The sequence below is a fragment of the Triturus cristatus genome, chromosome 5_2 (genome assembly GCF_964204655.1).
Source record: "Triturus cristatus chromosome 5_2, aTriCri1.1, whole genome shotgun sequence".
NCBI lineage: Eukaryota > Metazoa > Chordata > Amphibia > Caudata > Salamandridae > Triturus > Triturus cristatus.
Genome location: NC_140588.1, coordinates 1,088,274,145 through 1,088,301,291, shown reverse-complemented (window position 1 = coordinate 1,088,301,291; position 27,147 = coordinate 1,088,274,145). Strand labels below are relative to the sequence as shown.

Here is a 27,147-nt window from a genome sequence, read left to right as displayed (position 1 = left end):
CAGCTCCCCAGGACCCCTCAGCGTCACGGGTCCGGGACTCCCAGCGCTCACCGCCCAATGCAGGCGCCCTTTACTCCCACGCAGCCATGGGCCCGTCCTCACCGCTGCTCCGTCCGGGCCGGTCCGCCCCTCCACACCGTCTCCCACCACACACACAGGCTCCTGGCCGCAGGCCTCCCCTCCAATCTCTGCTCCAGGCTGCCGTGCCCGGTATGGTGGTGGGCCGGATCAGACGCGCCAGCCGTCCCGCCACACTCCGCCGCGGCCTCAGGCCGGCTGGAGGCCCCTTGTGCGCCCGTCCCGGCCCCCTGCGATGTCCTGAGGGAGAGCCTCCTTCCGGCCAAGGCGGCAGTGTCTTCACCGCGAGACCTCCATCGTCTCGTGTGGTCCCGCCTTCCCCGGCTTCCAGGAGTAGGCCCCAGACCCTGGCCTCACGTCGTCCTGTATCCCGGCTGGTAAGTGCAGGGTCTGTTCCCCGGCGGCGCCGCTAGAGTCTCGCGCAGGCTCCTATCCACGAGCCTCCCTTCCAGTCGCTTCACCAGGATGTCGCACCCGCCATGGAAGTAGGCCGGGTCAGACCCGCCAGCCGCTCCGCCACTCTCCGACTCGTCCTCTGGTAAACCGGAGGCCCCCGGTGCTCCCGGGGCGGCCTCCCGCGATGTCTCGGGATGTACGTCTCTCCTGTCAAGGCGGCGGCATCCCCGCCTCAGGATCTCCGCCTTATGTTGTGCTCCGGCCTTCCCCGGTGTCCGGGAGTAGGCCCCAGACCCCGGGCTCCCGTAGTCCCGTATCCGGGCTTGCAAATGCAGGGGCTGTACTCCAGCGTCACCGCCAGCTTCCCGCTCCACGTCGCTCCGGGGCCCTCCCCAGGTGCTAGGGGGTCGATGTGCCCACCAACTGTCGGCCCAGGGGTCCTGACAGGATCGCCTTTACAGGATTTTGGGGTCAAGTGATCGGGAGCTGGTGGAGCTCACGTCCTGTCGGCCATGCTGCTTGGCCACGCCCCCCCCCAAGCTGCAATGTTAACAATGATTACCCTGCCTAAATTCCACGATGTACTCCAAAATAGACTGTTCAAAATCCGATTACTGTTATGGAATGGGGGGGCTCCAATCTATTGACAGCAGGGGAGTACTGCTTTACAGTCAATGTAGAGTATGTATATCTACAGTCACACATGCTTCAAGCAGATTGTTACTCTGTAAGCATCAGTTCATTGCATGTAGTGTTGTATATTCACTAGGGCCTACCTGCCTCCACGGAGGCCAGTGTTTGTTACAGATATCTTCTGCTTCCAGAATTAGTTTATGCAACGCTCATGGTCACTAAAGACTCCTAATCACTACTTCATACCTACTCACACCTGCTGTGAAGAAAACATTCTAACAATGGAGTCGATGCCCGTGCGCTTTCCACATCGGAGGAGAAGCCACCAACACAACTTCGGAGAAAAACACGTTTCAACCATCTGAGCCCAACACTGGATGGTAGGAGTATGCACATCATGTGAATCTACAGCACTACATGCAACAGATGCTTACAGGGTAAGTAACCTAATCCTTCTGTCGTAGGTACCTTATTCCCGCGTTGGAATGACTTGTTCTTCTGTAAAGGTTTGCAGCTCATGGGGGTAGTCTTCAGACCTGTATTGAGATTGCATCTGGGGATGTGCTGGATGCTGCTTCTGTTGTGTGCTCTCACTACCTATGCTGGTCGTCTATCAGGAGTTTGGTTGGAAGGGATGCATTTCTATCTAAGTTTTTTCAAGAAGTGGCAGCAGGTTCTTCTAGCATCTGATTTTTTATATCTAACTCTTTATTTAAAATGTTTCCTAATTACTTTGCTCTTCTCCATAGGGCCAGAAGCGCCTGGCTTTGCCAGAGAGCTGCTCCCGGGACTCGGCCAACAGTCAGCCCAACAGTCAGCCCAACAGTCAGCCCAACAGTCAGCCCAACAGTCAGCCCAACAGTCAGCCCAACAGTCAGCCCAAGAGCACTGGCTTGAACCATTCGTATGGTGTCAATGCGTGGAGGACGTGGGTACAGGCCAAGTATGCAAATGGAGAGCCCAGTAAAGTGGATGACCCGCGCTTTGGCTGTGAGTGATGGCGGAAACATCTGGTTATGGAAAGGAGGCAGTGTTTATAATGATAGGTTATATTTCTCATTGCTTATGTAGGGTGGTTGTGTGCGTTCTTTTTCTGCTCTCAAAGTTCCACATTGTTTTTTAATCATAGCTTCCATATTAGGGGTGCCTGCCTTTATTACCGTAACAAATATTGCCCCGTGCAGTTACCTCAGCACAGGTTTTATTTTTCTTGTAAACTTCCTCACCTTTTTACCCTAACTTTATGTTCGAGGCATATGAGCTGCAGATCACACACTAAGCATAGATCGTCATCTGGTGTTGGGCCCAGATATGTGCAATTATTTTTGTCTTGGAAAAGTCTTTGGAAGTCATGGGATAGGTGACTCCTCCTTTGGATCATAGTGTGCATGGGCATCGGCTCCATCCTCAGATTGTTTTTTCCCGCCATCAGGCTCGGATGTGTTTAGCGCGCTCCAGCTCGGTACTGTTACCGATCCCACTTTCGATGCAAATCCTTCACCTTTTTAGGTCTCGTCTGAGCCAGCGCTTTAGCGCTGCTCTGGCGAGAGTTTTAGTAAGCCGGGTTTTGGAAGTGCAAACTAGTGGCTTTTCAGGCCTCCAGCTACAGTGCATGTGCGCCGGGCGTGCGCACCATTTGGCAGCCTGCGTGATCACTTTCACGGCTGCTTTGATGTTCTCAGTGAGCTGCGCGGCCACTCGAACATCAAAGCGGCCGTGAAAGTGCTTACCATTTGCCAGCCTGCCTGCCTATCTCCGCCTTAGTGCGCGCGATGTGCCCTACCCCCCTCCCTGATCCCACTTCCTGATTGTTTCACTTTACTGACTGTCACTTTCTTCCCTTTGTTGGTATTCCCCTCTCTCTTTCCATTTCTGTCTCTCTCTCTGCCACGTTTTACCCAATATCTGTTTCTCTCTTGTTGAACCCGTTCCCAGCGCCACTGGGAGGTGGGCTCCCGCGCGGAGGGCGGCCTGTCCCGGCAGAAGCAGTATGTCCCAAGACAGGTGGTAATGGACAGCCGGCTCATCTTCAAAATACACTATTCGTCCCGCTGCCTGGCGAGTGCAGTCTCAGGAAAGGGAGCGCTCTTGGTTCGGATGTTTTACTTTCAGGCAGTGCACATCCAATCTCTTACATACGCCAGCAAAAGATTTCCCTACACGCAGTGCTTATTTCTCAGCGCATGAGACCTCGTCACTGGAATTATACGGCTGCACAGTTCGATAGAGTTGGCCGAATTCAGTGGCATGGGAAGGCTGATTGCTCCTCTTTTAACAGGGAACTGCCGATATCTGCGTGTGACACGGTCTGGAAAGACTTTATTCAAGAAAAAGCCGATGAAAGCAACCGCCAAGTCAGCACTGTCTGCCGTACCAATAGGGGCAGAGGCATTGCACTCCTTCAGTATACTGAGCAGGCGGTCACCAGAGCTACAGGAATGTTCCCAGCACCGGGACTAGGTCATGACTGGATTAAAGGGCCACCCTGAAGATTAACACCGATGAAAACAGTTGTTAAATCGCGATATAGTAAATGTGCTCATGTTGCTTTTTTACTATAAACAATTACTTTACAGTCAAATCAAAATTGTTCGTAGATAATACTGGAGCGCTAAGAAGTTGTTTATTAGCTGCATGGAGCGCTATACGGATAAAGAAACGAGGAAATGAATAAAGCATATCTATATACTTCATATAATACTCTCATTTATGTACTTAAATGACCCGCCACACTGAGGCACAGATTTACAAACATTCATGTAGTGTGAAAATCAGCAGCGCTGCGTTGTGCAAATGGTAAAAAGTTGCACAGCGCCAGATTGACCACGTCGCATGCTGATGATGCCATGCATTGTGCTTGCGCTACAAAGGGCATTACATCCTGGGGCCACTTCCTTGTCTGATTTCTTACTGCGAGCAGTATTGCCACCCGGGTGTAAGTATGACCCTGGCACTGCCCTTGTTTACGTTAAGAGCCTCGTGGGCTAATACGCAAGTCCCACTTCTCTCCGGTCAGGAGGTGTGCTAGTTGTACTTGTTTCACCTGTGCATTTTTAAAGACTAATGATGACTAATGAGCTTGTGCCGTAGTCATGTTGTGCCAATACGTACGCACATTATTTTGCTGTAACTACTGAGCTTGTGCAGATGCCATCTTGTTTTTGTGTGGGGGCTATTTATGTACTTTTACGGACTACTGAGCTTGTGAGACACTCAGCCTTTGCCATTAGCCGGCTCGGCTCTGTTCTCACAGGGGACGCTCTTTAAATGATGAACACGCCCCATAAAGAGGGCTGTAGAGACTCCACTTGCCAGGGGGCTCTGGGGGCACTCGCTTGGGAGCTCCGTTTACGGCCCCAGTTAAGGGCTCGGGTTTTATTTCCCATGTTCATTAAGCACGAGCTATTACCACAACATGGTGACAGTGCTTTGAGCCAGGGTACGCTCTGAGCAGATTCTCCTCCGGGCGCCTGCCTCCAACAGAGGAGGAGGAGAGAGCATGGCGGGGTGCATTCCACCAGAGGGCTCCTCCGTCGGATTACGCCTTACCTTGTCCTGTAAGTAGAATACTCTTTTTACCCAACTCGGTGGTGCTCGTTTTATCACCCTAGGAAGGATGAAAGGGTTAGTGGATTTGGCCGAGATTTTAACCTGTGACTGTGAGGCCCACACGGGTCCCTGGAGAGGATGCATTAACCCACTGAGCCACCAGACCGCGTTTCAAGTACATCTCTTTAAGAGAACCAATGTTTTAAGCTTCTGCACCCCACCTCCTTCCTTTAGCTAGAGTTGTTACAGCTAATGGTAATTAGCAGAGCTCTCTCTCGTTAACAAAATACACCATGGACCGGATGGAATTGTGGCGTGGAAGTCATTGGCAGCTACCAGTTCGCTGCCAGGAACCAAGGGTTTGTTTATAGATGCAAATTGAAGCGTTGCCTCTCTTAGGAGAGATACGAGCTGATAGAAGCATTTACAGAAAAGTTTTCATGTTAGCATTATACGGATGCAGAACAGGCAATAACTGCTGGACATCTCGATAAGACCTATAGTAAAGATAACTTGTCTTTAGGTAGCACTTCAAACTGCACTTCCGCATTTCTAAGCGCTGTAAATAACAGGTGTTATTTTTTATGCTATTTAATGTTTGTTCAATTTTCCGACGCAGAAAAAAACAGAATTTAATAGAAAACACATTTGTATTTGTTGGCGAGTGTTTAACTCGCTGAGCTATGTGGCCGGATCCAAAGTGATTGTGTATGCATTCATGGCTTGTTTCGCAAAGCTTGCTTTCCTTTATTTTCTATTTCAGTTCATTCATACAGAGCTCGGCGTGATGTCAGGACACTTTACCACAATGAGATTGATTGAGACAAGATACATGATTTGGAGGATAACTGGTCCGGCATTATTATAGAACATTATTATTGTCGTTGTAGGTGTTTCGCTGTTTGCTGCTGCACAGACGGGGTGGGGGGTGTCTCTGATGTGTTCAGATGGGTGTTAGTATGTGCATATCGTGGGTTGAGTGCTAGTGTGCACACAGATATAGAAAAATAGGGGCCTAATTATGACTTTCACTGTTATGGTGGGGGGGGTGAGGCCACCTCTCCTGGAATTAGTTACAGCGTGCATCACCTGTGACTTCTGTTTTTGGCTCACAATGGGGAATAACATACTGAGTGCGAAATTACAGCACCCCTTGCTGCTGTTTTCCCACCATTACTTGTTCAAAAAGGTGACCGCGATCACACTATCCCATTTTAGTCTTCTTTCTTGGTCCCTGGGGAGAATTTCCAGTTTTGAGGGGCTTACTTCCTGAGTTTTATCTATTTCCAAGCCCCATATTAGTTCTAAAAAAATAATCAGATTGTGATCACTGAAATTATTCTACTCCACCCTCGAACGTGATGATAGAGGGCTGATGCCATTATAAAATCTATAATGGAGGGAAATCCCCGACTAGAGAACGAAGGGACGTGATCTCTCCCTCGATCTGGTCGATACAAAACAAATTATTATGATCCATAATCTCTTCCAGGAGTGCCCCTGTTTAGAATGTTCATAACACTTGTTATTTGACCCATTCCCATCTAAACTCTGCTCTGCAACACACCCGTGCTGAGGCGGTGAATATTAAAATCAAGAGGAACAAGCATTTGCAATGCAATAAGTCTCACATTTACGCGAGTTTGAGCTATCTGCATTGTAAATGACAATGCCTTTTATTTATGTTTTTGTTTTTTAAGCATAAATAAAACGCATTGTCATTTACAATGCCAATAGCTCAAACTTGCGTAAATGCGAGACCTATTGCATTGTAAATGCTTGTTCTACGGTATTGTTTTCGATCGCGACCCCGGTCCTCGCGCATCTCACCGACCTCGAAGTCCTCGATTCCGGTCGTCGACGAAGGCCTTTGGGCCTATACATCTGGCTCATGGAAAGGACTTGATTCAAGAAGTGTCCTCAATGTGGGTTGAAATTCCCACACACAGATCTGCATGAGGTGTGTAACCTCTGCCTTTCACCGGAGCACGAGGCCAGAGACTGTCCAGCTTGTGCCTCTTTCTGCTCCAAAAAGACCATCCGGGATTGTCAAGGTCGAAGAATGGCTCGCTCGTCGACTTCCATTCCCGACGACATCTTCCAAGAGGGCGTCGATGTACCAGAACAGGAGTGGGTCGAAGAAGGCCTCGTCAGCGCCTCCGAAGCAGACTCTGACATCGAAGACATCCCTTCTGGGCAACGGGTCGTAAGTACTGCTGTCGACCCCGACCCCCTCCCCCCACAGAAAAAGGCTTCGGTCACACCTTTACCTTTGGGCCCAGGTGCACACCGAGAAAGTACTTCTCACGCCCCGCCTCCGGGCCCGGCCAAGTTGCCAACAACAAAGCCTCAGGCCACTCTGCATCGAGTCAGCCTGCCGTCGGTACCGAAACTCAGACCCCGGCACCGAAAAAGAAGACACCACACTCCTCCGCGGTGCCCACTACTGCCTCTGCATCGACACACTCTGCACCCAAACCTACCGGCACCAATCCCTCGACTCTGAAAAAACTATCGGAAACGACCAAAAAGCCGCTACCGAATACAACAGACTCTCAAACTGCGGAGCCGAAAAAGCATTCGGAACCGAAAAAACAACCGGTTCCGCAGGCCCCTACAGACATCTCAAAACCTCACGGTTCCAAGACCAAAGAGCACAAAACCGTTCTACAGTCGGTGCCGCGCAAGCATTCGGAACCGAAAAAATCTGCACCGAAGGACATACCTCCCACAGAAGAGCTTTTTAAACCGGATTCCACCCAAAAGACTCTTCTTAAAGATCCAAAGACTGGTCAACTGATTCTGAGTTCTAAAAAGAGACCACTGAACTTTCCTACACCGGCTCCAGCACCTAAAAAGGACATTGCGACATCTCCTCTCAGGATCCCTTCTCCTCCTCCTCCTCCCCCTCCACCACACCACACCACACCACTCTCGTACACCATCTCCTCCACCAGTGAACTATGATGACACAGGGGAGGGTGCAGATGATGAGCCACTAGGGGATCCTAGTCCACCTCATGCCCCAGACCCATGGAACAGTCGCAATACACCAGATGTCCCTAACGTGCCACAGGATGACATCTATCCCTCTAGCCCGTCCCCTCCAGAGGATACCATGGGCTTCAACCAGCACGTTCACAGAGCTGCACAGTACCACGGGGTTGACTTACACACACCCCGTGGAAGAGGATTTTTTAATCGATACTTTTGACCTCTCACAAAAGACCACCTCCATTCTACCCATGCTGAAAGGGGTAATTAAACATGCACCTGTAGTGTTTAAAGACCCCGTTAGGGCTAGGGTTATCAACCCAAGGATAGAAAGAACTATAAAGCCGACCCAGCATACATTAAAGGCCACATTCCATTGGATTCATTAGTAGTCTCCAACGCCAGGAAAAGGGCTAACTCTCAAACGTCAGGGGATGCTCCACCTCCCGACAAAGAGTCCAAACTCTTGGACGCTTCCGGTAAACGCACAGCGTCTCAAGCAGCTAACATATGGCGTATCGCCAACACTCAAACCTTGTTAGCTAGGTATGATAGGGCGCACTACGACCAGCTAGAGACCCTATTGCAACACCTGCCTGACAAATACAAAAACAGGGCTAACAACCTCATACAAGAGGGTAAGCTCATCACTAACCCCTCCATTCGCTGCGCTCTAGACGTGGCAGACACCGTCTCCCGAGCCATAAACACGATGTAGGAAAGTGGCTCTGTTTATACTTTTTCCAAATAGGTACAGTGTGCAGAGTCCACAGCCCCCAGAGGTTTGGCAGAGGCTAAAGTTAAATATAACCTTACTCTCTAACGTGGTAGCTTGGTCGAGCAGTAAGGCAGTATCGGAGGACAGTGTAAAGCATTTGTTGTACACACTCAGTCAGCAAATGGTCTCACACACTCAAGAACTGAACTCTAGGCCAATGGTTTGTATATAAAAATATATGGTTGTTTTATTTTAGAATCAACAATAGGTATCAAAATATACTTTCTCAGAATGAGATGCTTTAGTTAAATACTTTTTTTTTTTAACCAATCTTTATTGAATAATTTTTTCCCCATTACAACACAAAAACCCACCCCCTACCCCCAGCTCAGATTCTATTGCATTGGATATTGGTCCAAAATAACACAATGGGAGGAAAAGAGAAACATAAGAAAACAGTTATGATCAATAGAGAACGTAACATAATGCGAGACTGTAATTGGTATATAGACATGTATGACTTAAGTATTTCCCCTCTGTCTCTGTGACCATTGCAAAACAGGATCCCATATTGCAAGCCCTTTCTTGCGCTTACAGTAGCCCTTTTTTCTGTAAATGGGTACCTCTAAACTACATGTGGCCAAAAAACGTGATCTCCATTGTTGAAAAACTGGCGCATTTGTATCCAGCCATGCTGACGCAATGCATAATCTGAAGACAGCCATAGCTACAAATAACAGCCCTTGCATATATTTCGGTCTTGGAATATTGGCAACACCTAACATAATCTCTTCGATATAAATTTGTATTCTTGTATTAAAAACTTGCGAAAGAAAGGCTGCAATATCAGTCACTACTGATGTTCATTCAGTGCAAGTAGCAAAAATATGAACGCTGTCGGCTTCAGCTAGGTCACATCTAAGGCATGTGGTTCCCTTCCCTGTCCCCCATTTAGCAATCTTATAGGGAGTATAATATAAAAAGAAAAAGGTTTTGTAGAATTGAGCCTGCAGCTTAGTAGACATTAAAATGGACTGATATAATAAGAAGGATTTATAGACAATTTCCGCTGACACACCAAGTTTAACCTGCCATTTAGGTATGTATTTGTCAAGATCATCGGAGTGCCGAAGAATCAGTTGTTCATAGATCTCTCCTATTTTGAGGTTAGTCTTCGTAGCCATATTCTCCATTAACTGAACCTTTTGGAAGGATACATCCCCCCCCCCCCCCCTCTTTTTAAGAGAAAATCCAGAATTTGCAAAAATGTTAATAAATCCTGTTGATCTAGATTATATTCCAGCTGTAAATCTACCAAAAGATTTAATTCCTAATGTCGTATAAAAACATCCAAGTTGTGTAATCCCATTCAGTACCCATCTTTCCATGCATGAATCATTGAAAACCCCAGGGAGATGACTATTTTTATAGATTAAAGTGTAGTAAGATAGTTGTCCAATACTGGTAAGTTTTCTTGCGGAATTCCAGGTCTTATAAATACCAAATATGGACTTAAATTTTACTTTTTTAAAGTAACTATCGTTGAGATGACGCCACAAGCAACCTCTGGATTCATTTCCTAATAAAAGCTCTTGTGGTGTTGGAATATGTCAAGAATTCCTGTCATGCGAGGGGAGGAAAACGGTAACCAGCGTAAACGGACTGCATCTCCCAGGATGCTTAGCGGTTGAGAGGTTATGTAAACAGGAGAGCTGTTGCATAACTCAAGGAAAACACGCCCTTATGTAAACAGGAGAGCTGCTACATAACTCAAGGGAAAACACGCCCTTATGTAAACAGGAGAGCTGTTACATAACTCAAGGAAAACACGCCCTATAAAGGGAGGAACCGGGAGGTACAAGGCGGTCGGATATTGTGTTTACACCGACGTACCTGCTTCGTGAAGAGCAGTGTTCCGGAGTGGTGCTCCAGTAAGGCAAGAACGGAGGTAGGTCGAGTCGTTAATCCCTGGGCCGTGTCTTGTCCCATCGTCACCTGTGAAGGACCCGGAAGCTCTACCGGTCAACCATTGAGCTTCGCTTTTTGACTCGGCTGAGTCAAAGCGCAGTGGCGCTTTTGCTGGCTGGAGTCGTAACTCCCAGCCCGACCAGAGATACAGGGACTGCCAGCTGTAACGCACACCAGGAGGTGTTTGCCGCGTTACAGACTCGGAAGTCCACAGGATCGATCGATCGAGCGGCTGCTCTCGGTTCAGTCTTCTTGCTTTTGATTGGGGTATCGGTGACGCATCACCAGGAGGTGACTCCGCGTCCCGGTGCAGTCGGAGGAAGAGGTTGAGCGGCTGCTCCCTTCAGGTAGAGACCCCGGCTGGGTGTTTCCCTGACTCCTCGATTCTCCCCAACACTCGTCGTGCCCCTCACAGCCTACCGATTGGCATTGTCGGCCATTTCATTTCTGCCCTCTGTTGGCATACGCCGGGATCGGCGTATATGCAGAGGACGGTTAGGACCATCCGTGCTGTGGGCTGGTAACGTACTTAGCCTGGAGGATTCCAGTGACTATAACTTTTGTTTATTCGTTGTATTGTTTTTGCCTTCATTAAAATAACTAACCCTTCACAAGTGGTTGCGTCCTCATTATCGTGTCTGTTAAACGATCCTGAGACCTTCAGGGCGTTATAGAATATCCCCTTCACTGCTAGGTGCTATAGTAAATAGTAACTTGTTGCAATATTTCAAGACGGTAGCCCAATAGTATAATTTAAAATTAGGCAAGGCCCCCTCTATCTTTAGGGGGGGTAATAGTTCGTAAGGCTCTACGTGGTTTCTTATACCCCCAGATGAATCTAGAAAACATACTATCCATATCTTTAAATACTTGTGATGGAAATTCTAGACAGATTGATCTGAAAAAATATGGAAATCTTGGCAGGAAAAGCATTTTTGTTCGAGGCATATGAGCTGCAGATTATACACTGTGCATAGATCGCCATCTGGTGTTGGGCCCGGATGTTTGCAGTTTGTTTTTCCTCTTGGAAAGTCTTTGGAAGTCACGAGTTCGGTGACTCCTCCTTTGGTTCGTATTGCGCATGGGCTTCGGCTCCATCCTCAGATTGTTTTTTTCCGCCATCGGGCTCGGATGTAATACTTCGCACTCCGGTTCCGTTCAACGATCGACGCAAAAATCCTCGCTCATCGAGCTCCCTCAGATAATAAATCATCTTACTCACCTTCTCTTCGGCACTTCTTCGATTCCGGTCGTCGACGGCGGCTTTCGGGCCTATTCCGGCCCCGGTCTCGGCTGATGGAAAGAACTCCCTTCAAGATGTGGGTCCAAGTTTCCCCACACCGATCTTCATGAGGTGTGCAACCTCTGCCTCTCCCCTGAACACGAGGCCCGAGACTGTCCAGCCTGCAAGTCTTTTCGCTTTAAAAAGACTATTCGAGATCGACGGGCTAGACGCAACATGGCGCACTCCTCGACCTCCGCTCCAGTCGACATCTTCGGGGACGACGTCGAAGCTCCGGGACAGCAGAATATCGAAGAAGAGGACGACGACCTCGTCACTGCTTCCGAGGCCGACGACTCAGATGTGGAGGACATCACCTTGTCTCCTGTCCCAGACGATTTAGGACCCTTATTATGATCCAGTAGATGTGCCACAAGACCCCACCCCTACTGGATCTCCAGACCCATGGGCCGACTATAACAATCCGGACATCCCAGATGTCCCACAGGATGACCTTTACCCATCTAGGCCATCCCCACCTGAAGATTCCTTAGGCTTTCACCATCTATTACAAAGGGCGGCACACTACCACGGGGTGGAGTTACATACTGACCCAGTGGAGGAGGATTTTCTCCTAGACACCTTTGACAATGCACATAGGTCTACTGCCATTCTACCTATGTTAAAGGGAGTGATTAAACATGCACCGGAGGTTTTTAAAGACCCAGTCAGGGCCAGGGTCCTAAACCCCCGTATAGAGAAAAAATACAAAGCCGCCCCCACAGACCCTTCATACATTAAATGCCCTGCACCATTGGATTCCCTAGTGGTATCTACAGCTAGGAAGCGCTCAAATTCTCAGGCGTCAGGCAAAGCACCACCACCTGACAAAGAGTCCAAGCTCCTAGACGCGTCAGATAAGCGCACTGCGTCACAAGCCGCCAACATATGGCGTATCGCCAACACGCAAGCGCTATTGGCCAGATACGACAGGGCGCATTATGATGAGTTAGAGGCCATCATGCACCATCTCCCTGAAAAATACAAGAACAGGGCTAATGAATTGATCCAAGAGGGAAAAATAATAACTAATACCTCTATACGCTGTGCCCTAGATGCAGCAGACACAGCTTCCAGGGCCATAAACACCAGTGTCGTTCTCCGTCGCCATGCCTGGCTCAGAGTTTCAGGTTTTAAACCTGAGGTACAAGCCTCTATATTAAACCACCCATTCGACCAAGATCATCTATTTGGCCCAAAAGTTGATGAAGCCCTCGAAAAGATGAAAAAGATGCTGACACGGCGAAATCCATGGGAGCCCCACAGTCACACACTCCTAGGCACTCCTTTCGCCGCTCTTCCTTTCGGGGCACGGGCAGAGGCTACTCCTCGGATAGTGCATCCACGTCCTACAAATCCCCTCCTCAATCTACCTTCACAAAGGGTTATCAAAGAGGCGGATACAGAGGCAATAATATTAAGGGCAGAGGCAAGACAAATGCCGCCCGCTCTGCCACACCTCCTGCCCAATGACTTTCCCCCGCTCCCTCCACACCATTCCACTCCGGTCGGGGGCAGAATACAGCATTTCCTTCACGTCTGGGAGACAATCACCTCAGACAGATGGGTGACCCAAATTATTCGTTCAGGGTATTGCCTAGAATTAACATCTACCCCCCCCAAACATTCCACCCAGGCAACGCCCTATGTCTCAAGAACATGCTACGTTACTAAAACAGGAGGTGATCTCCCTCCTTCAAAAAGAAGCCATAGAGCAGGTCCCCATAAATCAACTAAATTTAGGGGTCTACTCCCTGTACTTTCTGATTCCAAAGAGAGACGAGACTCTACGACCTATCCTAGATCTCAGACCTCTAAATACTTGCATACATTCAGACCATTTTCACATGGTAACCCTTCAACAGGTTCTTCCACTCCTCTCCCAGAACGACTTCCTCACCACTCTGGACTTGAAAGACGCATACTTTCACATCCCAGTACACCAGTCTCACAGAAAGTACCTCAGATTTGTGGTGGACGGGCAACACTGCCAGTTCAAGGTGCTCCCGTTCGGGGTAACAACAGCACCAAGGGTATTCACCAAGTGCCTAGCAGTAGTGGCTGCACACCTCAGAAGACAGCACATGCACGTCTTCCCGTATCTGGACGACTGGCTAATAAAAGCCACGTCCTACGAACAATGTGTGCAACATACCGCCGCTACAATCCAACTACTTCACCAGCTAGGTTTCACGGTGAACCACCAAAAATCCCACCTGGTACCATCACACACAAAATAATACCTCGGTGCCACCATAGACACCTCAAAAGCCATAGCCTATCCCAATCCTGCCAGGATTGCAAATATACAGGCTCTGCGTCAGAAATTCATATGTCAACACTCTCTCCCAGCAAGAGTGTTTATGCAACTGATAGGGATGATGGCCTCTTGCATCTTTATAGTGCCCCATGCAAGACTCCAGATGCGCCACTCCAAGAGTGTTTAGCGCGCCAGTGGAACCAGGCCCAGGGGCAACTGACAGATCTGGTGTTGGTAGACGGTCGCACCCATCGCTCTCTGCAGTGGTGGAACACCACAAACCTTTCCAGAGGTTGACCGGTCCTGGACCCGGTCCCACAAATAATCCTAACAGACGCATCGCTCTCCGGCTGGGGAGCTCATCTGTTACATCTCACAGTACAGGGCACATGGACGCCGCAACAGAAGTTTTGCAGCGTGAATCTTTCTGGATTCACTATGCTGTGCATTATTCCGCGATCTTGTGGTTGGGTCCGGATTCGTAGTCTTTTCTTTGTTTTTTTTTTTGTTTTTTTTTGTAGCCCAGGTGGGCGTCGACGACCACCATTTGGTGCACCTCCCGTGACGTCGTCGTGCTTCCTGCGGAAGTCCCACCTTTGGGGCGCCATCTTCAGATTCTTTTTTCCGCCGTTGGGTCTGGATCGTCATCGGGAAGCTCCAGAATTACACTCGAAGGAAGAAGAAAGAAAAGCGAGTTTCGTCGATAAATACTAGAGGATATCACAGGAAAGGAAGAGATTTCATCAGGAGCGCGAAGAAAGGAGGTTCAGCGTCCTTTTTCTTCGACGACCTCTGAGAATGCGCACTCAGAGGCCCTGAGCGCAATGGACAAGACTCCATTCAAGTTCTGCCCAAACTGCCACCACAAGTTCGCGCAGAAGGACCAGCATCCGGTCTGCAACCTCTGCCTACCGGTCGAACACCAGAGTAAGGACTGCAACGCCTGCTCAGCCTTTGCGCCGAAGACGCTCAGGGTGAGAGATCGGCAGAGAAGAGCCAACACCAGCATGGTTGGCAAGGGTAAGGCCCCGTCGCTCTACGATCTGGGCCTCTCCACGGACGACGAGGACAACGTCGCTGAGACAGCCGAAAACTTCACGGTCGTAGAGACCGACAAGAAAAAAGAAGACGAGGTAAGAGAATCGTCGAGCGCAAAACAGAAAGTACCTCAAACACGAGGGTGACTCGAGAAAATCAGAGTCTACAAAGGGAGCACCGGCACCCAAAACTTCGACGACCAAAGGGGGAACCATGGACAAGAGGCCGAGCGGATCCTTAGAAAAGGACTCCCTGGTGCCGAAAGACGCCGAAAAGCAAGGGTCGTCGAAGACAACCCAGGAAACGGGCCGATCGACGCTGAAAGAACGTTCGACGTCGACGCAAGTTTCATCGAAAAGACCCGCGGTCGACGCCGAAAGCATCTCCGAGATGGAGAAAAAGAAGAGGCGGCTCGAGGCCAAAATGGAGAACATCCTTCAAAGGAAGAAGGAGTTCGACGCCAAGATGAAGGAATTCAAGATTCCAACGGTTTCATCGGCGGACGTCGTCGAGGTCGAGGACGAATTCGACACCGAAGGACTAACGAGGGATCTCGAAGAGGAAGAAGAGGCCTATTATGATGGAGAAGCCGAGGAAGAAGACCAACAGTCGTTCTACGAGTCGGCGCCATCTACCAGCCACGACATCGAATGGCAGGATCTCGACACCGAAAACCCGGAGGAGCCCGTGGACACGTACCCTTCGAGGCCTTCGCCACCCGACGACATCGGGGTGTACAATATGGTGGTCAGGAGCGCAGCAACAGCCTTCGGCGTCAAACTCGACGAGGAGAAGCCGAAAGCCGATTTTCTCCTCAAGACCCTGCTCCCCATCCAGACAAGGAGCCAGTTCCTCCCCATGCTACAAAGCGTGATGAATCAGGGGAGAGAAGCCTTCAAGGAACCAGCGACCTGCCGGTCGATCACGCCCAGGACAGAGAAGAAATATAAGCACTCTTCCCTGGACCCCCCTTACATCAAGGGTAGCGTGACCGCAGACTCCATCATAGCTTCCACGGCAAGGAGAAGGGCCAACGTACCAGCAACTTCGGGCCCACCACCTGATAAGGAGAGCAGGAGGATAGACCTCACAGGAAGAAAGGTCGAGAGGAACGCCGCAATGCACTGGCGCATGGCGAATTCCAATGCACTCCTCAATAGACACCAGTACCAGCACTGGGACGAGATGGGGGAGCTAGTAAAGCACCTCCCCGAAGAATACCGCCAGAGAGCCTCACACCTGATAGACGAAGGCAAGAACATCGCCAACTCCTGTATAAAGACGGCGTTGGACGGGGCAGAGACTTCAGCAAGACTCATGGCCATAGGGGTCACCGAGAGAAGGCATGCATGGCTAAGAATCTCGGGATTCAAACCGGAGGTGCAGAACAACATCCTTGGCACCCCCTTCAATGGAGAGACACTGTTCGGAGCAACAGTGGACGAGAAGCTAACCCAGCTGAAAAAAGAGAACGAAACGGCGAGGTCCATGGGGGCCCTACAGCTGAGGGGAATGAGGCGAGGCAATCCCTCGAGGAGACCCTACGGTAGGGGAGGAAGCCAGCAGGGTCAGCAGGGTGAAAGTCACGGACTAGGTCAGCAGAAGCAAAACTGGCAGTACCAACCTCGGGGCCAGTCATTTCGCGGGAGAGGGAACGGACGTGGCCAAAGGAGGAGAGGGGGCGAACAGCCCTCATCAAAGTGACTCAGCACGCAAGAGGACGCCTACCCTCGTCATACACCCAAGGGTGAGGCGCAAAAAAGTAACATCAGGGGGAAGAAAAAATTCAAAAGCCTACGAGCATACAACACCAGTAGGCGGAAGACTGAGGTTCTACCTTCAGGAGTGGCGGCGTATAACCACAGACAAGTGGATACGGAACATCATGCAGTACGGATACTGCGTAGATTTGGAGAAAAGACCTCCAAACAGGAAACCAAAGGGAAGACAGAGATCGGCCCAAGAACTGGCACTACTCAGAGAAGAAACACGGAAACTTCTAGAAAAGAGAGCCATAGAGGCAGTGCCGTTCAGAGAACGAAACAAAGGGGTCTACTCAAACTACTTCGTGGTCCCGAAAGTAGACGGAAACCTCAGACCCATCCTGGACCTGTGTTACCTAAACAAGTTAATCAGAACGCAGAAGTTCAAAATGACTTCGCTGCAGGAGGTACTACCCCAGATAAGAGACGGGGACTTCATGGTCACCGTGGACCTCAAGGATGCCTACCTTCACATCCCAATAAACAGAAGACACAAGGGCCTTCTAAGATTCAACATCGAACAGGAACACTACCAGTTCACAACCCTGGCCTTCGGATTAAAATCGGCACCAAGGGTCTTTACAAAATGCCTGTCGGCGGTCGCGGCCCACCTACGAAGACAGGGAATCCATGTCTACCCCTACTTAGACGACTGGCTGGTCAAGGCAAACTCACGCGAGAAGTGCGAGAGGCACGCGTAACCGACACCCTCACGAATCTGGGGTTCTCGATCCACTGGGGCAAGTCATCGCTGGAACCGGAACAGGTGAAGATTTTCCTGGGGGCGAAAATCAACTCCCTCAACAGTACAGTAGTGCCCAGCGACGGGAGGACAGATGCACTACTGAAGGAGACGCGGCTCTACCAGAAGGGGCGAGCTCTGACAGTGAGGGCTGTGAGCAAGATGATGGGGATGATGGCGTCGTGTATCCAGCTGGTGCCGAATGTACGCCTGCACATGAGACCATTCCAGGAATGGCTACAACAGCAATGGTCACAAGCAAACGGAAGTTGGGAGGATCTAGTGGTTGTTACGCACGCAGTGCAGGAGGAGATAACTTGGTGGAACAGAGACAACATGACAGCAGGGAGAAGCCTGACACCACCAATCCCAACAGTGACCATTACCACGGACTCATCGCAAAAGGGATGGGGAGCGCACATGGACAACCTCAGAGTGAGGGGTCTGTGGGCTCCAGCAGATGCGGTTCGCCATATCAACTACCTCGAGTTGAAAACAATCCTGCTAGCCCTGAAGGCATTCCAGAGGCACCTGTACAACCAGAGGGTGTTGGTCCAAACAGACAACACCACGGCAATGTTCTACATCAACAAACAAGGGGGGACACAGTCGTTCCCTTTCTCCTCTCTAGCTCAGGAGATTTGGAGATGGGCCAAACCTCTCAGGATAGATCTACTGGCAATTCACATACCGGGGAAGGACAATGTGGAGGCAGACTGGCTAAGCAGGCAGACCTCGGCATCGCACGAGTGGGAGCTCAATGGCCAGGAAACGGAGAAAGTCTTCTGGAGATGGGGAACTCCCACAATAGACCTATTTGCAACACGCCACAATGCAAAATGCCAAAGCTTCGCGTCCAGGCAACCAGATCAGCAATCCCAGGGAAATGCCCTATGGATAAGCTGGTCGAGGACATTTGCCCACGCCTTTCCACCGATACCCCTGTTGCACAGAGTGCTCGACAAGTGCAGAACCAGCAACATGACTCTGATCCTAGTGGCTCTGCAGTGAGCAAGGCAGACATGGTTCTCACAAATTCAAGAAATGGCACAAGGCAATCCATACAGGTTCAAGAGGAGGAAGGACCTGCTCTCAATGCAAAACGGAGAGGTCCTGCACCCAGAGCCAGAGACCCTCAACCTGGCGGCATGGCTCCTGAAGACCCAGAGTTCGCACACCTAAGATTGCCTCCGAGCACTATGCGAGTGCTACGGGAGGCGAGGAAACCAACTACACGAAAATGCTACAGTGCAAAATGGAAGAGATTCACTGTGTGGTGCCGGAAAAAGGGCCTGCAAAACAGAATGACAAGAGACTCAACAGTACTGAGGTACCTCACACACCTTCTAAAGAGTAACCTCTGCTCGAGCTCCCTAAGGGTACACCTAGCGGCAATCGTGGCCTACACAAGAGGTGAAAAGGGTGGAAGTTTCTTCACCTCGCAGGTGGTGAAGAGATTCATGGAAGGAGCCAAAAGGATGGCCCCCCCCGAAAAGGTTGCCGCCGCCGGCATGGAATCTGAACGTGGTTCTAACGGAGCTCATGAAGGCACCGTTTGAACCCATTCACAAGGCCACACTGCAGATGTTGACGATGAAAACGGCCTTTCTGGTGGCCATAACCTCACTACGCAGGGTGAGCGAGCTTCAAGCACTAACACTACAGGAACCCTACATTCAGATTCACAAGGACAGAATAGCCCTGAGAACAGACCCACACTTCATGCCCAAGGTGGTGTCGGCGTTCCACATGAATCAGAGTATTCAGATACCAAGTTTCTTCCAAAACCCGACTTCAAACGCAGAAAAGGCCCTGCCCACCCTCGACGCAAGAAGAGCGGTGATGCACTACATTGAGAGAACCAAGGAACTCAGGAAGTCGAAGCAGCTGTTTGTGTCCTTTGCTACTAGCTTCATGGGTAGGCCAGTGACTAAGGGCACCATCGCTAGGTGGATTGCCCTCACTATTCAATTCTGCCACAAACAGGCTGGACAGGAGCTAGCGGAGGGGCCTCAGGCTCACTCCACAAGGAAGAAAGGGGCCACCGTGGCCTTCCTGGCGAACACGCCCATCCAGGACATATGCCTCGCGGCAACTTGTGCATCTGTGCACACGTTCACGAAACACTACTGCGTGGACATTCAGATGAACAAGGAAGCACAGGTTGGACAGAAGGTGCTTCAGCACATTTTCAACGACCAACGCTCATCTACCACCCAGCCGCCACAAAATTAGGAAAACCGCTACAAAGTCTATGCACAGCATAGTGAATCCAGAAATATTCACGCTGCAAAACGAATAGTTTCTTACCTGTCGGTGTAGTTTTGTAGCTTGAAGATCTTTCTGGATTCACTAGTGAACCCACCCACCTCCGCCAGGAAGATGAGGCTGGAGGAAGAGGGGGTGAAATGGAAAAGATCACAAGGAATGAAAAATTACAGAAAAATGGACAAGAAGAATTAATCAATCGCCTAGGGTTAAAAAAAAAAAAGGGGGAAAAAAAGAACCCGAAGATGGCGCCCCAAAGGTGGGACTTCACCTGGGCTACAAAAAAAAACAAAAAAAAAACAAAGAAAAGACTACGAATCCGGACCCAACCACAAGATCGCGGAATAATGCACAGCATAGTGAATCCAGAAAGATCTTCAAGCTGCAAAACTACACCGACAGGTAAGAAACTATTCGTTACTCCACATCAACCATCTGGAGTTACTGGCAATCTTCCTCGCCCTAAAATCCTTTCAGACGCAGATTTCAGGCAAAGCAGTCCTCATTCGCACAGACAACATGACTGCCATGTACTACATTCAAAAGCAAGGGGGCACACACTCTCCACAGCTCTCTCAATTAGCACAGAGCATATGGAGATGGGCAATTCCACAACAAATCTTTCTCCTGGCCCAACACGTCCCAGGAGTCCAAAACACCGTGGCAGATCTGCTCAGCAGACAAACTCAGCAGATCCACGAGTGGGAACTTCACCCACAGGTTCTTCACCCGTTCTTTCAGAAGTGGGGGCATCCACACGTAGACCTATTCGCCACCCACGAAAACAAAAAATGCCCAAGCTCCGCCGCCAGATATCCACACTCATTGTCCAAAGGCAATGCGATATGGATGAACTGGTCAAACAAATTTGCATACGCTTTTCCACCTCTCCCACTAATTCCATTAGTGGTGCGAAAGCTACAACAGCCATCCCTAACTCTGATCCTGGTAGCTCCAACATGGGCCAGACAACCGTGGTACACCACACTGCTGGAACTCTCAGTAGTATCACACCAAAAGCTACACCTCTCACCATGCCTCCTAACCCAGAACCATGGAGAGATCAGGCACCCGGACCCAGCTCAGCTCAACCTTGCGATCTGGCTCCTGAGGTCCTAGAATTCGGATACCTTAACCTTCCCCCTGATTGCATGAATATTATCAGGGAAGCTAGACACCCTACTACTAGGGCATGCTATGCTGCAAAATGGAAAAGATTTGTTGTTTACTGCCACAACAACACAATCAATCCTTTAAATGTGTCCATACAGCACCATCATATGTTACTTACTCTATTTACAAAGGTGTAACCTAGCATATACTTCCATTCGGTTACACCTCGCTGCAATTGCTGCTTATTTACAGAACAGGCAGCACCTATCACTTTTCAGAGTGCCTGCCATCAAGGCCTTTATGGAAGGCCTCAAAAGAGTCATTCCACCCAGAGTACCACCCTCACCTTTGTGGAACTTGAATATAGTTCTCATAAGGTTAATGGGACCCCCTTTCGAACCATTACATAAATGTGAGCTCCAATTTCTCACATGGAAAACAGCTTTTCTAGTGACCATCACTTCCCTCAGAAGGGTTAGTGAAATACAAGCACTCACAATACAGGAACCTTTTCTCCAAATGCATCAGAACAAGGTTGTACTCCGCACCAACCCAAAATTTCTACCCAAAGTGCATACAGATTTGCTACCACAAAGCAAAACGAACACTATCTGTTCCCCCTAAAGCCCACTCTACAAGGAAGATAGGGGCTTCTATGGCTTTTCTAGGAAATATACCACTAGATGACATCTGCAAAGCAGCGACATGGTCAGTACCGCACACTTTCACAAAACATTACTGTGTAGATGTGCAAACCAAGCAACAAGCTAGTGTGGGCCAGGCTGTACTAAAAACACTGTTCCAAACAACTGCAACGGATGCCGGTGGTCGCCGCTAGGGTTGGGTACTGCTATATAATCTATGCACAGTGTATAATCTGCAGCTCATATGCCTCGAACGGAATATGCTACTTACCAGTATGCATCTGTTCTTGGCATGTAGAGCTGCACATCTTTACACGCCCACCCGCCTCCCCGGCTACCTGTATCCGTTCCAGTTTATCTTCTTCAGATACAACACACATGGGTTTCTTTACTGTTACTACTACGCTCCAGCTTTCCCTGCTGGCGAAAAACAATCTGAGGATGGAGCCGAAGCCCATGCGCAATACGAACCAAAGGAGGAGTCACCGAACTTGTGACTTCCAAAGACTTTCCAAGAGGAAAAACAAACTGCAAACATCCGGGCCCAACACCAGATGGCGATCTATGCACAGTGTATAGATCTGCAGCTCTACATGCCAAGAACAGATGCATACTGGTAAGTAGCATATTCCATCAAGTTGCACCGGGACCCAATAGATAGATGAAGATTGTTACTCCTAATCAAATCCTTTTTTGTACATTGCATTAATGGATCGATATTATCGTTAACTAAATTCTCTATTTTGGCCCTTATACTCGCGCCAAGATATATGGCTTTCTCGGTTACCCGTGTATCAGTCATTTCAATTTTACTGTTGAGGATGATCTGAGTTTTGGTTTGATTAAGTTTATAGCCTGATATTTGGGCAAAAATATTAGCTTCCTCTTCAATCACCACGACCGAGATCGCTGGGTCACTGGTAACCAACGCGATATCATCCGCGTATGCTAGCGTTTTTGTGGCCTGGTCTCTTATCCAGATGGATGGTATCAATGCGTTGTTATCCAATCTTCGGATAAATGGGTCAATATATATAGCAAATAAAAGGGGTGAACACGGACACCCCTGCCTTGTACCTCTAGTAATAGACAATGGTGCTGATATTGACCCATTCACCATAACACCAGCAGACGGATCCTTGTACAACATCTGTACAGCTGTAATAAAGGGATCCCCAATACCACATTGTTAAAAAGTACATTTTCATAATGAAGACATGGGAGAGAAGTAGTTCCTTCATGGTATTTATTTTCAGAGAAGAGGTTCAATACAGCTCATCCACCCAACTGCCTCTGGCTCCACTCCTCCACAATTCCACATGAAGTCAGAGCAGCTGTCACCCTTCTAGAACCCACAGATGTCATAGAAATACATGAGCAAACACAGTGAGTAACATTATAACACATCTCCCTCCGTCAACTAACACAACAAAAAACTAAAAAAAAACATAAGTAAAACAAAAGTTAAATAACATATCCCTTTAAAGTACCAAAGGGTTACATGAATGTAAAAGTTAAAACATAATAGGTAAAAGTTAAAACATATTAGGTAAAAGACCCGTGGGTCCCTCAAATAAAAAGATCTACCTAAACATAAGAGTAATGACATAGCAATCAAGTAACATAGTCCTTCAAATATGAAGGTTCACGAATAACTCTCTTAGGCCTGTTAGGACCATCCACAAAGCCTTTTCCACCAGTATTGTCACATGGAACAACTCCATGAGTAGAATTACCACACACCGCAACCCTGCTGAGGTACCAAACCTTATGATCAGAGGTCCTGATTGCATTGCCAAGAATCTTGACCACTTTAAAAGGTTTCGAAAATTTAGAACCAGAATCACCAAAGCCAGGTTTCTTGATTCTTACAAAATCACCAACCTTCACCTTAGTGGGCTTAACCGCATGTCTCACATCAAAATTCTCTTTGCTTTTTAGACAAATGTGATCTTCCTTGCTCTTCCAAGAGCTTAAATCAGGAGTCACACCTTTGTCTACCAGAAATTTGTTCACCCATGGAGGTTCTAAAAATGTATCAGGTTGCCTACCACGGAATAAAAGGAAAGGAGACTTACCAGTAGTAGAATGTGGTGCAAAACGAAATACACAAACTCTCTTAGAAACTTCCTCTCTCCAGTTAAGACAATTTTGCTTAGCTAATGAAATTGTATCCTTTATTACCCTGTTAAATCTCTCAACAGTCCCATTGGATTCAGGATGATAATGAGCAGCTTTCTTGTGGACAATACCACAATTAGTAAGAAAATCCTCCATCTCTTTGGACACCAGTTGCACCCCATTATCAGTCAAAAGAGATTCAGGTATACCCTCTCTAGAAATTATGCCTTTCAAAAAGTCAATTACAGTTTTAGTGTTAATATTCTTTACAAAAGAAATCTCTGGCCACCTTGAAAATAAATCCATCACCACAATGACAAAGGTATCAGAACCATCCCCATGTACAGGACCCAAAATATCCAGAGGAATGTCCTTCCACGGACCACTCGGACGTGATCTCTTCACCATCGGTTGAGTTCTGATCTTTAAAGATTTCTCACTGAGTGAGCACTGAACACATTCCCTAACCAACCTTTCAATTTGAGTATCCATCCCAGGCCACCAATAGGTAGACCGTATCCTTTCCTTAGTTTTAGAAATACCCAGGTGTGCCTCATGAGCTAGATCTAATAACTCCTTCCTTAATGACACAGGGGGAACAAGTCTATGACCTCTCCATAATATCCCTTGGCAATCAGACAACTGATCTCTCACTGACCAAAAGTCTTTCACCAATGGCCCCCCTTGTTCCTTGTACTGCCACCCAACACGAATAAGATCAAATATATCCTGAAATGTTTGATCCTCACGACAAGCAGCAGACCACTGACTCTGAGAAATGACTTTATAGTCAATTCCACACACAAAATCATGAGGTCGACCAAAATTTGGATCATCTTGACCATCAGAGGGGTTAAAAGGAACTAGCCTCGAGAGTGTAACAGCAACAAAATTTTCTGAGCCAGGAACATACTTCACAGTAAAGTCAAAACCCTGTAAGCCAACAATCCACTTAGATATCCTTGGTGAAATAGAGTCAATCCCTTTACTAGTCAACACCTCACATAGGGGTTTATGGTCTGTCCTTACCACAAACGAATTGCCCCAAAGAAACTTTTTAAACTTCTTAATGGCCCAATACACAGCAAGCGCCTCTGTCTCAATCACCGAGTACCTAGATTCCGCTCCTTTCAAACTTCTAGAAACAAACATTATGGTATTGTCAGGATTGGTACCCCCTTGATACAAAACAGCACCCAACCCTTTGAGACTCGCGTCCGTAGAAATAATAGAACACTTAGATGGATCAAAATTCCTAAGTTTAGGAGCAGCTTGTAATTTGCCCTTCAATTCAACAAATTCATTATCACACGACTGATCCCACAAGAATTTGACGCCTTTCTTAAGCAAATTCCTCATATTATAAGTGACTTCTGCAAAATTCTTAATGAACTTATTATAATACTCCGCCATACCTAGAAAACGCATGAGCTCTTCCTTTGACGACGGTGGAGTTAGGTCTCTGATGGTATTAACAAGTTCAGCTTTCGGAGTAACAGCATCAGCAGTAATCGTGTGACCCAAATAATCAATCCTGTCCAGACCAAATTTACACTTCTCACACTTGATGGTAAGATTGTGATCAGAGAGACTATTCAGCACAGAACGAACTCTCGAACCATGTTCTGATTCATCACACCCATACACTAAAATATCGTCCTGATAAACACAGATCCCAGGTATGCCAACTAGAATCTTTTCCATAACCCTCTGAAAAACAGAAGCAGCAGATACTAGTCCAAAAGGGAGTCTCACGAATCTAAATGTTCCAAAAGGTGTCACAAACGCAGTCAGATCCCTGGAAGATTGATCAAGCATGATCTGATGGTAAGCGGACGTTAAATCAATTGTGCTGAAGACTTTGGCCCCATGCACCATACTTAGAAGTTCAGAAATGTTAGGTAACGGGTATTTATCCACAAGTACACACTTATTGAGATGTCTGAGGTCCACACATAATCTTAGAGAGCCATCAGATTTCCTCGCGGCCACAACCGGAGCCAACCAAGAAGTGCCTTCCACTTCCTCAATGATACCCTGTGACTTCAGCTTTTCTAATTCCTTCAACATCTCATCCTTGACACTAAATGGCACATTGCGTACCTTGCTAGATACCGGAATGGAACCCGGGACTAATTTTATCTTGTGGCTATACCCTTTCAAACACCCAAGCTGATTACCAAAAACACGTGGGAACTCTTCCATAAGTTGAGACTGCAAAGAAGAAGTATGACCTACAGATTCCACTACCTTTCTCTCTTTAAGGATTATAGAAGGAGTGCTATTTGGATCTAACATAACCTCCAAATCTTTCTGATGCCACCAACTGATGATGCTATCACCCTTTCTAGAAACGTACACCTTCCCAGAAGTGTAACGACCTTCATACTCTATCAACCCAATGAAATACCCCCTTAAATCAATGGGTTCTCCACCATATGCAGTAGGGTGTATATCTGCCTTTAGTAAGTTCACATTCTGACGTAAATAATCATCAAAAAATTTTGAAGAAACAATTGTGATCTTTGCGCCAGAATCAAATAAGACTTTTGTTCTTTTACCTTCCACCAGAATATAATCCAAGGGTCCCTCACCCCCTATCTGAACAACAATTTGGCCACATTCAAAATCATGTTGATCACAAGAACTTTCATAGTTTACTTCATGGACACTTTGCTTGGAAGATTTGATCTTACAAGCTACAACAAAATGTCCTCTTTTCTTGCAATAACTACAAACAGCGTTTAGTGCAAGGCAAGATTTATCATTCGCCCAGTGGCCAGTATTGTTACAGCGGTAACATTTATTCCCTTTATCAAACTGTATGCGAGGTTTCTGTAATTGTTTAACTTTGGTTTGAAACTTTGTCTTAGTATCTTTCAATTTAGTATCAGGAACAGAACTCATCTCCGTACTAACAACTGAAACATCTTTGTTAAGATCTTTTTTGATTTCCTTTAAACATTCTACCGAATGTTCAATTCTCTTAGCCACAACAAGAACTTCATCAAGGGTCGGCTCATCTTTCAACCATAACTCATCACGCACTTTTTCAGACACACAGCCCAACATAAACTGATCCCTAATTATTTCCTCAATAAGCGTATCAAACTTACAGGTTGAAGCTAACCTTCTCAAATCTGTGACATAATTTTCAATGCTTTCCCCTACCTTCTGCATTCGTTTCCCAAAATGGTAGCGTTCCAGTATAGTACTGACTTTGGGTAAATAGTGAGAGTCCAACTTATACAGTGCCCTCTTTCTTGCATGGTATGCCCCCACATTTTGCTAAATTGCTGAATGTACTTTGACTGAGTGTACCCTGGACTCCTGCCAATCAGGTGCCCAGGGCCTATGTTCCTTCCTTAAACACACAAACTCCAAATTGGCAAACCCTGGCCACATGTCAGCCCCTAGTAAATGGTACCCTAGGTACCCAGGGCCTTGTGACCAGGGAAGGCACAGGAGCAGGAGCCCTGTGCCCCTACAGTACCCAGGTCCATTCCCGGGCACTGTAAGTGCAGTGCTGCCATTTAAGAGTACATGGTGCTGAGAGCTCGTCAAACACGAGCTCCACAGC

At 47.9% G+C, this 27,147-nt stretch overlaps 1 protein-coding gene across 5 annotated transcripts in view; it reads left to right on the top strand.

The window, feature by feature from the left end:
• ZMYM3 (zinc finger MYM-type containing 3) overlaps positions 1-27,147 on the top strand; it is a 682,395-nt gene that overhangs the window by 537,017 nt on the left and 118,231 nt on the right. For all 5 annotated transcript variants that reach the window (XM_085608441.1, XM_085608444.1, XM_085608442.1 and 2 more), the window contains one exon: positions 1,857-2,097. In XM_085608441.1, coding sequence (XP_085464567.1) covers positions 1,857-2,097 — 241 coding nt within the window. The remainder of the gene's footprint in view (positions 1-1,856; positions 2,098-27,147) is intronic.